The sequence below is a fragment of the Cucumis melo genome, chromosome 9 (genome assembly GCF_025177605.1).
Source record: "Cucumis melo cultivar AY chromosome 9, USDA_Cmelo_AY_1.0, whole genome shotgun sequence".
Lineage (NCBI taxonomy): Eukaryota > Viridiplantae > Streptophyta > Magnoliopsida > Cucurbitales > Cucurbitaceae > Cucumis > Cucumis melo.
In genome coordinates this window covers 16,007,496-16,022,312 of record NC_066865.1, presented here as the reverse complement: position 1 = coordinate 16,022,312, position 14,817 = coordinate 16,007,496, and the positions used below count along the sequence as shown (strand labels likewise).

The following is a 14,817-nucleotide window of genomic DNA, read 5'->3' as shown; positions in this document are numbered from 1 at the left end:
ATCATTTAAAATGTAGTAGTCAAATGTAAACGAGTAAAAAAAATAAATCTAGATTATTTAGCTAAATTTAAACGATTGTGTAACAAGTTTTGAAAAAAATCTAAACGATTAAATTTAAATGATCGTGTAACCAAATTAAACGAAAAAATAAATTTTAAAAAATAATGTAGATACCTTCATATGAAGTATGTTTTCGAAATTGAAAAGACACCGGTGCATAATCACCGTTCTATGTTTTTGTCTTGCATTTATTTATAAAGAAAAGAAGGAAAATAAGTTTACTCCTTCCCTAACGCCCGCGCGACTTCAGTCTTCTTCTTTCTTCTTGAACGCACACCAGTCGCCCCCTCACTTGGCAATCCCTCATCTCTTAGTTTCACGTCCGGTCGCCGCTATCAACGTCTAGGATCTCCGTCGCCTTTCACAGTCGATTGGAGCCAGCCGCCGACCACAGGTTCTACCGTGCCACTCCTCTCTGTTTCATGCCAAGCCAGTCGTCCGCCGCCCGGCTTTCAGTGCGTCGTTTTCTACGTTCGGCTTCATATCAGCACGCCGTCCGACCCCCATCGTATTTGGTCCTTTCAAGTGAATTGCAGGTGTATTAGATAAGCCTCTAACCTTGAAACATTTCTATTTTAAAATTCGATTCAATTTTGGAGTGTTCAAATTAGCTTTTGAGGCTAAATTTAGGTAAGATTATCCCTGTTGAGAACTCTTTCAGTTTTGAATAAGGATTTTGAACTCAATTCTAATTTACGTGCTCACTTCTTGCCTCTTTGGTTTATTTTAGGAGTGCTACAGAATTATTATATGTATTTTCTACTTGTTAGGTCTGTTTACTACGTTAGTAAGCTGCATGTTTTACTTATTTTAATCCAGTATTTGATGATAATTATGAACTGTACTATTGGCTTTTGATGAATGTATATCTTTATCAATTGTGATGTTTTGTGATAAATATTGGACACGCTGAGTTGTATGAACCGTACTATTGTTTATTATCTTTTGTCTTCTAATGAATGCATATCTTTATGAACTGTACTATTGTCTTGGGATGCGTGTATATTTTTCAATTTGTCGGAAAAGCATGATGTTTATGTTGAGATTTGTTGTGTGTTTATGTGAATAGATGGTTCATAAGGATTGGGATGCATGTACTGTGTAGTTAAAGATTCTTGATGATGTATCCTGGTTATGAAATGATATATGTAGTAGAGTTATGTTGGTTGAGTGTGAACTTATCATTGTGTCTAAGTTGAGCAAGTATAGAGTTTGAGTAATCCCTACAAATAATCTAAAAGAAGATCTTCGTCCAATCCCTAACTTGGCTGCCTTGATTCATCTATATGTTCTTTTCTCCATCGACTTTACTCTACCTACCCCTTTGGCCAAGGTCCATTATATATAGCATTTCCAGCTCTTGGTCGTGTGCTATAAACTGGTATTCTTCTTCTACTTGATCTTAATTTGCTTAGAAGTTGGATTTCCATTGAGAAAAAATGTTGATTGAAGAAAAAAATGGAGCGGTTCCTTCTTAGGTTTTGTTTTTCTCGATCTGAATACCTTCTAGTAGTTGGCTCCAAATTTATGGGCTTCTCTTTCTTTTTTGTAAGCCTGTTTACTTTTCATTCTAGATGAAAATCTGGCATAAAAAACTGATTCTCTCTTTTTCTCAACAACTTCCATCTCCATTTCTTTCCTTTGCCCTTGTCTGAATGAATGTTTTACCATATCAAGCAAATCTATAGCATGAATACATGGAACAATTTAATTTTTTTGTTGATATAATTAAAGTTACCGCTAACCCTTTAGCTTAACCTTTTGGGTTAATTGGAGCTCTAACATGGTGATGGAGTAGGTGGTCCTTTGTTCAAACTCTGGAATATCATTTTCTGTCATTGTTCAACTTTTCAAGTCTACGAGGGAAGGGAAGTGTTAAAGTATTGATATAATTATATTTATTATAACTAAACTTTTGGGTTGATTCATGATTTAACGTTTTTCAAGAAAGAAAGTGTAAGCTCTCATTCCGCTCTTCTTTATTTATTTTAACATCTTCTAATTTGTGAAAAACAAGTTGGAATTCTTTTTATACCCCTTAAAGGGGCATAGTGGTCTTTTCTCAAGTTTTTTTATTAAAAATAAAGTTCTGAGAAAAAAAGAAGATAATTTTCTCTTCTTCTTCCGCATGCCTCACCCCTCTCTTTCTCTTATTCTTCAGCATGCCCCCTTCACTAAATCTCTTGTGCCGCCTCACCCCTCTCTTTCTCTCCTCCAGCCGACCACGTGCCGATGATCGCATGCTGACGAATCCTAGTCGACGCTCTTGCGTCTCTCTCTACGTGTGTTAGCCACAACGCACTCCAGTCACGGCGTGATTCGTCGACACCAACCTCAACCGCCGTTGCATTGCTCGCCTCGCCAGATGACGACCACCCCCACGCCGAACTCTTCGTCGGTCATGCAGATCTGAGGTTGTTGGGCTTGATATGTGTTGTTCTGTTTGAATTCCTCCAAGGTTTTCGTTGTTAGCTGAGTTGTCCAAAATCTAACCATCTTTCATTGTAATTTCACAAGCCGAATCTCCACTAACTTCATTTCTTTCCAACTCCCTCTCGTTGGATCGAAGTTTTGGGTGAATTTTCTCTATTTTAGTTGGATTTCTGGATGAGGTTCAACTACCCATTAAGTTTTGACTTGATTTTCACAATACCCATTACACATTTTGATGCTAGAGTTGAGTTCTTGGAAGGATTTAGCTACTGTTTAGCCGAGAAGGAGTGAAATTTTGGGAGTTCGACAAAAATTTGGGTAAGATTTCAAGCTTTATGGTTTGGGTCTTGAATATCCATTTAATTTTAGTACTAATATTGAATAACACATGATGGTGGATGCTTGATTTTGAAGTTAGAAAGTGGTTAGGGTGCTGTCCATTAGGATTAAGGCTACTATGATATGTGTTTGGTAAAATTTTGGGTAATTTTAGTAAGTTTCGTGAATACCCATTTAGTTTCGACATGAAATTTCCATTACCATATTGTTTGATTGGAAGATTGGAGACTTTGGAGATCTATGAAGTATTGTTCATTGTACTTAAGATCGTTTAGGACAAGTGTGGGTAAGTTTTTAAGTTATTGACTCGTTAGTTTGACGATGAGTTTGTTAAATGATCTAGATCTCTCAATGATATTGCGGATAAGAGCATACTAATATAAAAGACCCATTGAAGTTTGCACTAAGTTTGGATGCTCATTTTGTTGAGAGTTTAATGTGAAGTTTAAGGGTCCAAAGGTGGAACTTTTAGCATTGATTAAAGCATGCAACGAAAAATTGAATGTAAGTCTTGGAAGAGAGAAATTGAAATCTTTGGAACATTAAATAGTTGGAGTTGACCTTATGGCGTTCTATTTCTCTCAAAATAAGCAAGTCTTATTCGTTCTCAAGCCCTATGATGCCTTCCAGGCATCAGACCCAAACCGACCCGAGTCATTCCCACTTCTCCATCTTGCCTGAGCTTCAATTACATCTTTCCTTCCTCACAGCCATTCTTATTTATCATGCCAGCCTAGTGCCCGTCAGACTATTCCCCGTGTATTCAAATTGACTAGTTAGGGGGATTCCTGCTATTAAGCTACGAAGGCCCGAAGCGAAAGGACTGTGCAGGAGCGAAGCAGCTCGACTAAGAAGGAGAGGAGCCCTTATATTATTCAATGAAATAAGTCGACTCTTTCTAATAAGGATCAAAGACTGATCTCAGTCTTAATTAAAGGAATTATCCCTTATTATTTGAGAATTTTGGTAATAGTTGGGTCATCTTGACATGTAAAGATAACTGAAAGATCTTAATCGTTGTTTTAGGCAAAATTGAAGTGGGGAAAGCGTATAATCACGAGGGATCAAGTTATTGATAGTGAGTGGTTTATTTTGAAGTATTTTCATTATAAATCTATTTATGTTATTATAGTATGCCATGTTTGTGAAAATTTCGAGCATGATCACTTTATGAACTATGTGTTAGAAGTGTTTTCAAATATGTGAAATTCGGTTTACATGAACTCTTATATTCCAAAAATGTGGTTGAACCCAAACTTACTAGGCAAGTTTTGGATGACAACTGGTTTCTAAAATATTCATTGATTTATTGCTAGACTTGAAAGAGTACTAAAAGTATGTGTTGATGGGTAAAGATAAAAAATGATTTGAAAATGTGTTTCTAACCATGTTTGGTTTTAAACTTTAAACATGCAATGCTTATGAAATAATGTTAGTGATTTTCCTAAAGGCTACGTGAATGTGTTTCCGTAGCGCCACCTATGGTTGTCGGGGGATTCCAGGGTCGAAAGAGGCCGTGATCGGAGATCCGAGAACCTGAGCCTAGGTGAGAACATGGATGGAGGATTGTGATTTGGCTTCGGGCCTAGCTTAACCCATGGTGGGAGGCTCTATGTGCATATAGGAGCAAGGTTGGATGGAGGTTGCTATTGTGGCAGGTACTAAATATGCGTGAAGTTAGTTAGGCCGCGTGTTTCCTTGTGGATATGGATCACATGTGAGCTATTTTCGGCGTGTATTTAGTATTCTACCATGGTTGGATTGGATGGAGATTGCTATTGTGGCGGGTACTAAATATGAGTGAGTTCGGTTTGGCCGCATGATTCTATTAGGATTCCTGATGTGAATCAAAGTTGGTAATTTCTCAAAATGAATTATTTGCCTAGAATGGATGAGAGAGCTGGTATTTATTGATGAATCTGATGGGTAGTTACAAGTAGTTACGTTGGAGTTTGTTACAAGTAGTTAGGCAGCTGAGAGGTTACTATAAACTGATTAGTTTGGTTATTTAACAGTCTGTTTAGTTAGGCTATTAACAGACTTATTAGTAGCTATTTTATTACATTATTTACATCATTCCACCCCCTAAGATAGAACTCGTCCCGAGTGCATCAGTTGGCCAATTTGAAGTTGTCTGGTGCGTGGTGATGTTTTAGATCAGCAACAGTGAAGACTTGGTGTATAGGTAGGTCGGGTGGTAGTTCTACTTTGAAAGCGTTCTCCAAACTATCCATCATTCTATCAAATTTCTCATGTAAATCTCCCAAGGAGTCTCCGACGGCCGGCAAGCGTATTGTGGATGTCCTTGGAGAGAGGGTGGCGATCTCCTCCACCTCTTCTTGCTCACGGTTGTCCCCCATGGCAGGGATTCCTCCTCTCCGACTAGCCATCCATCTGAGGATCGGGGCCGCTTTGATACCACTTGATGTCAATCAAAGTTGGTAATTTCTCTAAATGAATTCTCTGCCTGGAATGGCTGAGAGAGCTGGTATTTATTGATGAATCTGATGGGTAGTTACAAATAGTTAAATGGGAGTTTGTTACAAGTAGTTAGGGAGCTGGGAGGTTAGTATAACTAATTAGTTACAGCTGATTAGTTTGGTTATTTAACAGTCTGTTTAGTTAGGCTATTAACAGACTTATTAGTAGCTATCTTATTACATTATTTACATCAATTCCTCTTTTAAACATAATAATAATCCCAACAAAAGAGTTAAAACAGAGGCAGCACTCTGTGGTTTACTTATATTCAATAAACATAAGGTTTACTTATATTCAATAAACATAAAGTTTACTTATATTCAATAAACATAAAGTTCATACAAGGAAATATTAAGAGAATAGCAAAGATGGCAAAGAAATACACACCAAAATAGCCAGCCTTTGATATGGTTGGCGGCTCCTCCCTAAAAGACAACCGTATTTTCCCAAATAGAACTTAACATCACTAATCACTAATCCCTAAAATTATTCTATTTATACTCCTCATCATTCGTGGCCCCACCAACATCATTCTTTTCTCTGTTTCTCTCTCTCAGCTCCATCCCCCGTACAATTACCTTCTTACCTTTCTTTTATATTGATGGATAATAGGAGGCCTTACAGATTCCTTGATCATGTGTGAGCTATCCTTGGCTGAATATTTAGGCGATCGGCTATGGTAGACCCTTATATGGCACAAGTTTGTTGGCGATACTTGTGATTTATAGTAATGTGTGATGACAACGTCTTAATTATTATTTCATTATTGATGCATGTTTAAATATTCTTGAGAGCATGTTTTACAAGCTTTTCCTTCTAAAAACTTGCCACTCATTAAGTTTTAGCTCACGTTTTCAAGGTTCAAGCATATATTGAGCTCCCTATCATCATTTGTAGATTCTCATTTTTGTATGTACGTACTTAAGTTCTACAATGCATCATGGGGTGGTTAGATGTAGGAGAGTCACGCTAAGGATTTGTGTTTTGGGAGGTCCCTTGTTTGGTTGTAATTATTTTGTAACTAATATCTAGTTTGGATATAAACATTGTTTGGAACTCTAAAATAGTTTGGATGAGTGTGTGGTGAGACACTCGATGTAATTTTGTGTCTAAAGATCTCATATATATCTAGAAGTGAAGTTTTCTTTCATTTTTAGGTTTGGCTAAACCATATTTCAGGGGAGATGTTACCAAAATTCCTGTAGAATTTCATAATATTTGTTCTATAGAAGTTTAAGTTGAAAAAGGTTGTTTTCAAAAAGTGTTTTCATGCCACGATCTAGGTTAGAAGGGAAAACTTAGAACAGGGTGCGACAAAAAGTTCCATTTATTCATTTTTTTTCTTCCTTTTTTGTTATTGGCTTTCACCCTCGTAGTTTGATGTAGATTAATAAAAGGTTAACTTGGACTAAAATGAGAGGCTTGAGAGGTAATTAGAAGTTTGTGCAGAAGTTTCAATTGCTTTGATCTCATGATTGCAAAAGAGTCTAAGTTGTTTCTTTAAGTTAAAATGAATCTAAAATCTTTTCAACATAAATATTGTTCAAGAAAAGTAGATGGAAAGTTCATTAAAAAAAAGGTAGTAGATGGTACTGGAAAGCTGTTTAAAAAAATGAGTGAAACACAGATGGAAATATTCATTAGTTCTCTTTGATGGAAAGATTAGACGACAATAGATTAGATGGAAATATTTTGGCTGTTTTCCAGAAGCTACATGAAATTAGGTCTCTTAGCTTCGCGCCTAGCTTCCTTGCCTCCAGCTCTCTTATTTGACTGTGGAGCATTCCTTTGCCTCCGGCTTTGTTGATTGAATAACCTTGAAGGTCTCTTTCTCTCTCGTTCTAGAGCTCACTCGACCCTTTCTTCTCTCCTTTGCCGTCATAAGAAGAGATAGGACTTCAGCAGTTATGGATTCTAATTCCCCACATAATGTGTATTAACGAAGAAAATTACTCTGTATTACCCATATCTTTTCCTTTGGTATATCTTTTCCTTGTTTGGTACTATTTTTGTGTATAAAATGTACATGTATATTGTAATATTCTTCATGAAATATACCAGAAAATTACATGGTATCAGAGCCTCATTTTCTAACCTAGCCGCCGTCGCCTTCATCTCGTTTTCCGGCATCAATTTTCTGCGCCCATCCGCGAATCAGCTTTCTGCGCATGAGTCCCCTGCTCGATTTGTTCATCCATCCACGCCCATCCATCCACGCCCATCCATCCGCCGCCCGATTTCTGCCACAGCTCGATTTCCACCGCTGCTGTTTGTCGTGAACCCATTCCCGTCCAGCTTCAGTTTTCCGCCACAGCCCGATTTCCGCCGCCGCTGTTCGTTGTGAGCCCATTCTCGTCCAGCTTCAGTTTTTTGCCACCCCCCGATTTTCGCCGCCGCTATTCGTCGTGAGCCCATTCCCGTCCAGCTTCAGTTTCAGAAAATCACCCAGATCTGTTACAGATCTCGGCCGCATCTGAAACGCGTCGGATCCTATAATTTTCTCCATAATTATAGGATCTAATTTTGTTAATAATGTGCTTTGCTTGATTTGATTTATGTCACATTGTTATGCAGTTTTAATTTGGTTAAGTCTTTTTTATCCCAAACTTTTCTTTCCATTAGGAATGGTTTTGTTTAATGGTTGGTAGGTTTTAAAGTTACAACACTTTCTTTTAATCAAAAGCTTATGAGCTTGAAAGAAATCCCAAAATGGTCTTACGTTTCTCTGTTTATATCTTCAGTTGTGAAGGTTTCATGGTAAGTTACTGCAACATCAACGGCTATGTTCACTAACGACCAGAGGCAAGCTGAGCGAACTGGAAAGTATGGAACTCCAAGGCTCCAGTACCTCCAGGTACCTTCCATTTCCTTTTGTTGTCCTGACTGTTAATGGAAAATTTCTCTGCATCATGCTTCCTGGAGGATCGAACTTATTGATCAGCATTTGTTATCCTTTGATCGAAGCTAAACCATGGATCTTTGCTATTGTTTGTTGGCTTATTTGTTCTTGTTTGTAGTAACCTTTCTTTTTCATGCCCTTTTGGTATTTTTTTCAGGAATTAGTGAATGAATTTCAGAGCTCAACTAGTCAAGGTATGTTTCTTGTTTCATTAAAAATGAACAAGAAAACTTCAGTAGAATTTTGTTTTAACAAAGTAAAAATATAATTATTTGTGTTCGTCATATGACCCTCAAGAATAGGTTTAATAAGCATAGTTTATTGTTCAGTCTGTGTGTTTTTCTCCTTGTTTAAGGTGCATCTAATTACTATTCACTATCTTTCTGAATTTGATTGTGATATTTCTTTCACCTCGAAAGGATAGTTCGTTAGCAGCAGATGAACCAAGATTGCACCAAAACACCCTCTTTTGGGAAAACTATGGCAACTTTTCATTATGCAATATCGAAAGAATACACTAAAAAGATCAGAACCACTGTAGATTTCAAAATTTACCAAGAAAAGCTATGAAGTAGTTGTAAAACGACATAGTAAGTGTGTAGTCCATTTGGAAAATCACATCAAAACAATCTTAAGAGGCCATGGTTACTATCCAACATGCTTGGAAGGGCGAAAAGGGGAAATCCCTGTTGACGATTAGTAAGAGGGTAAAGCTAAGGGGAGCATCTGTCCAACTGTTGGGGTATTTACATTCTGTGAGCAGTATTATTGATGAAAAATACATATGTATATCTTTGTGCGTACTACTCATTTGTTTAATCATAGTTTAATGTGTGGCAAACTCTCTTACATCTTTTTAAAAGTACATATATACATTTTCTTTTTATATTTTTGTGTGATTGGTATGGGATACCCATAGGTGGGTGCATCCCAAAATGCATCCCATTATTTTTCCGTAGGGATTATACTGTCTATTTTGAAAAGTTGTGGGGGGAAAGGAGAGATTGCAAGCACTAAATGCCTAGAATCGTTTTGTATTGCCCAATGGCATTAATTCCTCTTGACAAATATATTATAAGGAGATACCTTACAGATCAGAGATCCCCTTTGAGCATCACCAAAGCTTCTTTGATTTCTGATATTTCTGTGACACACTGTCCCATTGAGTAATAATATAATTTTAAGAAAATCTACCTACAGTCTCAGAGATGGGGGCAAATTTATTTAACTCTTTTCAGTCATGGAATTATGTTTGATGACTTCCAAAATGTTATGTTTCTATTGTTAGAAACTCAAAAAGCTGACAGTTCGCATTGTCCTCTTGAACCCACAGAAACAAAAGAAAGACTTGTTGCAAATTTGGCAAACTTTTCTTATGATCCTTACAATTATTCCTTCTTACGCCAGGTATTAAATCTCTACTCCTGATATTACTGTGCTTTGTTTCAGAGCTTCTCCATAGATGTTTACCTACTTATACCTTTCTCTAGAACTATTTTACTGAACTGTAATTTTGTGAGCAGCTAAATGTTCTGGAGCTTTTTTTGGACTGCATGACAGAGCCAAATGAGAAGCTTGTTGAATTTGGTATTGGAGGGATCTGCAATTCTTGTGTTGGTGGGATTTTGGAATTTGAACCTTGTGTTGTTTCATAATTTTAAATTTATTTGATTTAGATGTGACTGCTGTTTGTTCTATCGATTGGATGACTAACTGACCGCTGATACATCTACTGTTACTATTTTCATTCAGACCCTGCTAATGCTTCTATTATAACTCAATGTGGTGGAATTCCCCTCATCATAGAATGCTTGTCAAGTCCTGTAAAAAACACCGTAAGTTGAGAACCTTGCATGTGTTACTTCTTGTCAGGTTTTCAGTCTTTGTTTCATAAAAGGCATTACCCAGAAAAATAATTAGGGCCCTACTGTATGAAAAATAGTTTTTGGTAACTTCTTCAACTAAAATTTTGAACATGAGTCAGCATTCTTTTTCTTTTCGTTTGGTAAGAGTACTAATAGGAATAACTTTAGAACAGTAATAAGGATATTTGTAAGGGTATAGTGGTAATTAGCTGAGAGTCTTGGTTGTAAATAGAGGTCGTTAGGCATCTTTAAGGGAAAGCCATATTTTGGTGGGTCAGTCCATAGTGGGTGGATTGTGGAAGGAGATAGCCCTTTCAAAAGGCTGCTAGATATTGTAGGTTGTTTTTTATATTGCATTATATTAGCATCTTGTCTTTTCTGTGCTTGGATACCAAACACATTCTTTTTATCAAATATCGAATTTCAATGTATTTTCTTCCTTGGATATGCATGATGTTTCTATCTTTTGCTAATATATGGAAGCCTTGACTAGTGAAAATTGATAGGTTGATCTAGTCCAATGTATCTCTACTTCATTTTTTCTTAAGGATCTACTAATATCTGTACTAAATCATCTAATAAATGGATCATTTTTTACTATTCTGTCAAATTGGTATACCCTGTGGTTGGATCAGTGATTGATATTCGCTTTGGTTTGGATCAAAATAAAGTGTCAAATTTATTTCAATTTGAGGTGAATCATGCAGTTAGCTTCCTTTTTGTATTTTGCTGAGAGCATGTGTAGAATTGAGCCACAGTTGAAAATCCATTCACTCATGTGGTAAACATAACAATTCTTATCAGGTGAATTATGCACTTGGCGCCATATATTACCTTTGCAATGCATCAAACAAAGAAGAGATTATGAAACCAGAAGTTGTAGATGTCATCAACAGATACGCAGTGGCTGAGAGTGTGAGCTTTAGTAATCTGGCTAAAGCAATTCTGGACAAGCACCTATCTAACAGAAATTGAAACTCAACATCCTCGATGGCTAATTGGCTGAAATCGCATTGCTGGGTTTGCTCGTTCTCCTTTTCATTTTATTCTTTTATGATCTCATGAGTACAACCATATCTCTTCATTCACATTTTCTTTTACCATTTTTTACCATGGTTTTCATATTTCTTCATGTAACATTTGAATTCATAGTTAAATTTTAAAAATAAAAACTATTCTTTCCCCAAAATTTGACTTTGATTTTGAGAACACCCCAAAAGAGTAGATGTAAATGAACATAGAGAAAACGATAAAAGTAATGGTTAGAAGTTTAATTTTCAATCAAATTGCTATCATATGGGGCTAAGGTGTAAGGGGTTGAAGTTTTCAAACTTTAGGTGCGGATCTCTCCCGATCAATCAAAGAGATTTAATGAAATCTCATGGCATTGGCTCCTCATTGTTGTACAATCTGTAAAACAGCCCATACCCATGAGTGGAGCCATATGTTTATGGTTCAGTCAGATATGTTTTCCGAATGGGAAGAAGATTCTTTGGATGCACTTGAAAAGAATGTAAATCTCTCTTTTTATGGAGCATAATCTATGCAAATGTTCCAACTTATAAGCATCCTTGAGAAGTTTGTGACATGAATCGACATTTAATTGGTAACTATGCTTAGAATGGAGTTATATAATCTCTAATGACGACAAAGAAAGTATATTTTATGGCTAGTCTTGTGTATCAAATAACAAATTAATACTACTACTTTTTTTTTTGAAGTATAATTGTGAGGTGGGGAATTCTAACACTACTTTTTTTTTAACAAACTCTTATGTTGAGTTAGTTCATTAATGTGTACGCTATTTGTTGTTTTCTTTGATTTGTATTCAGCTGTTTAAGAAAGAAAAAAACAAGTAAAGTTTTTAAAATTGAAAACAGAAATAGTTTTGAAAAGCTTTTTTTTTTTTCCAAATTCTAGAAATTCAAGAATTTAATTAGAAATCGACTATCGGTTCACAAGTCTTTTCGAACCACCAAATCGTGCATGTCTTTTTAACGTGAAAGGCAAGCTATTTGTCAAATGTTGGTTAATATTTAGAAATAACCAATCCCACCAGCAAATGTTACAAAGAGTGATATGCAATTGATGGGGAAAAAACAAAAAAGTTTCCTTCCTTTTGCTTTAGGTAAATTTGATTTTTTTTAAAATTGAATTTCCTTTATATTTTGAACCAACTCCATATATGATTAAGTTTGGTTAAATTATAGATGAAGTTCTACCATTCATATGGTTTCAAAGTTACAATTCATCCTTATTGATACTAATTTTCGTAAATAGTCTCGATAGCTTTTATCAAACTATGGATACTACTTATTAAGTTTTATCAAAATGTGTTTTAATAGTACAGAGTTCTAGTTTTAACTTTCTTCGAATTATATGAATTAAATTTGTAATTTAACCTAAAACTTAATTAGGATAACTTTGTAAGTTCAAGGGAAATAGAGGAGTTTTTCTTAAAAACTAAGTCATATATAGTGTGGAAAATTATACAGGTAACTTTAAAGCCAATAGTATAAATTCAATAGTTTCAATAGTATAAACTTTGTGGTAGATTTTATGTTGAGAGGCAATGCAATGGCTATTTTGTGATGGTTGAGATAAATTTCATTTTGACAAGTAATGAAATTATAATAACAATTATAGTTGGGTTGGCAAAGTTAAAAAGTCAGTTATGGCTTGCACACTTTTCTATCTTTTCTTTTCTTTTCTTTTTATTTCTTTCTAAATGTTATCAGTTTGGGATTTTAATATTTCATGGTAAAGTTTTTGGTTTGAACATTGATGTACAAATTTTTGGCTCAAATATATGCTAAAGCATGTTGAGATCTTATCTTAGGAGTTAAGTAACAGTGATTAAAATAATGAAAAGAGTGATCAAAATGACCTATTTCCAAAAGTTGAATACTATGTTGGGGTTAATTAGAGACAAATAGATCTTTGTTTCAGAAATCAATTTTGATCTTATACTTGTTGAGTTGTATTTGTTTCATCAAAGTGCACCTCAAAACTCAGATAAATGTTGTAATTTTAACTCTAAAAAGGTGTTGTCACTTTAACTATTTAATAAGTTCTCAACTTCAAATGTCGTTAATTTTTTATTTATTTATTTATTTATTTATTTTTGGTGAAATTGATAAAAGGCTTAAAGTCAAATTATATAATTATTTGAAAAAGAAAATAGGAAAAAGTATAATTTGACCAACTAAACAAAATAGTGTTAGGTTTGAAGGTAAAGCTTTCAAGTCTGTATTTATGATTCAATCCAACAAACCCATTTTGCCTTTGTCATTTGATTCCTTTTTGTTTAATTTTCTTCATCATTCCTCGATCACTTTCTCAATATTTTTTTATTCTCATTTTCACTAAGTTCCTCACTACCACACATCTCCCATAAAATTTATTTTAAACATATCTTTCACAACAACTTCATTTTGTTTTTTTCTCATTCTAAATTATGTTTATTCTCGTTTCTTTTTTTCTTTTTCTTCTTCTTCTTTTTCTTTTTTAATAAAACCCTTTCTTAAACACGACCATCTTGGAAAAAGAAAATTGCCCTTCTTGTTTCAAAATTAATATTCAGTACTCAAATTTTAAAATGGGATATTTTTAGTCTTTGAAATTTAGAAAATATTTTTATTAATTGGTCTCTCTCAAACTAACAGAAAAGGGATGCGATGTGAATGAAGTGGTCTTATGTGAGACCCTAATCCGCATAAAGGGAGCCCTATTGAAGAGAAGCCTTGTTGAAAAGTCATTTTGGCTAAGTATAAATAAGGGACATTCTGCAAGGAAAAATGCAATTGAAGAAAGGCAACGTGAGAAGAAAATACTTGAAATTAAGTGCTGAATGTGTTAAAGCAAGGCAGCTCGATAGGATTAATTGGCGAAGAAGAAGATTGCGGTTGATGCGAAGAACTAGACGTTTGGGTAGTAATACGAGGAGAAGTATCTACGCCTAAATGTCGTTGCGATGAGATAGACGTTCGTATGAGGTGACTGAACGACCCTCTGAGGGAAAGTAAATGTTTTATTGTTTTCCGAGAAGAGAGTCAGGCGATAAATAATTGAGCATTCTAAGGAGATAAGGTTAGCGTTTCAAAGAAAATGTCTAATAATGAGTGACAGCTGGCAATGTGTTGAACTTAGAATGGTTGTATGGCATAATGAGTGGTAGCTTGACACGTGTAAAGCGTGGAGATGACCCACCGATGTGAAAGGTCACTATAAATAGGACCAACAAGGCTGAAAGAAAGGAGGAGGAGATGCTAAACATTCTGATACTTTGTTAAGAGAAAGTATCGAGTGTTGAATGGCCGGTTGAGGGAAACCACTAGGTGAAAACTTGAAAAAGCCGAGAGAAAAAAGGGGAAAGAGTTGAGGCTAAGCATTTCTGTGAGTGATCTTTGTAATTAAATGAATATTTGCAAATGATTCTTGTAGATGGAAGAATGTTTTATATGTATTGAAAGTATTTATTGTAATCTTACGCTCGATGCTTATTCTATAAGATTATTACTAATGTGGTGTTATGTATTGAAAGTAAAGCTTTTGAGCTAACACTTCTTATTTATTGATTGTGATGATTGTATGATGTGTGGTGTTGTATATTTATGGCTATACACTGGTGGAATTTCCAGGTTTAACGCGAGACGCTGGTGGAAGTTAACCACAGGTCTAGGCGGGTAAACACTAGTGAAAATGAATCCTAGGTCTAAGATGAGATTGAGTATTGTGAGC

At 35.4% G+C, this 14,817-nt stretch overlaps 1 protein-coding gene across 7 annotated transcripts; it reads left to right on the top strand.

Annotated features, from left to right (window-relative positions):
* The first annotated feature begins 230 nt into the window (after nucleotides 1-230).
* Nucleotides 231-14,580, top strand: LOC103501356 (uncharacterized). Of its 7 annotated transcripts, none has more exons than XM_008464913.3 (8): nucleotides 231-596; nucleotides 8,055-8,167; nucleotides 8,370-8,406; nucleotides 9,546-9,619; nucleotides 9,736-9,829; nucleotides 9,965-10,047; nucleotides 10,882-11,097; nucleotides 13,743-14,580. In XM_008464913.3, the coding sequence occupies exons 2-7, from the start codon at nucleotides 8,096-8,098 to the stop codon at nucleotides 11,050-11,052; spliced, it is 531 nt and encodes a 176-aa protein (XP_008463135.1). In that variant the 5' UTR covers nucleotides 231-596; nucleotides 8,055-8,095; the 3' UTR covers nucleotides 11,053-11,097; nucleotides 13,743-14,580. The 7 variants fall into 7 exon arrangements, with proteins under 7 accessions (XP_008463135.1, XP_008463134.1, XP_050946229.1 ...); XM_008464912.3 differs by lacking the exon at nucleotides 13,743-14,580 and adding an exon at nucleotides 11,415-11,845; XM_051090272.1 differs by lacking the exons at nucleotides 231-596; nucleotides 13,743-14,580 and adding an exon at nucleotides 661-690 and having other exon boundaries at nucleotides 10,882-11,266.
* Nucleotides 14,581-14,817: the final 237 nt, after the last annotated feature.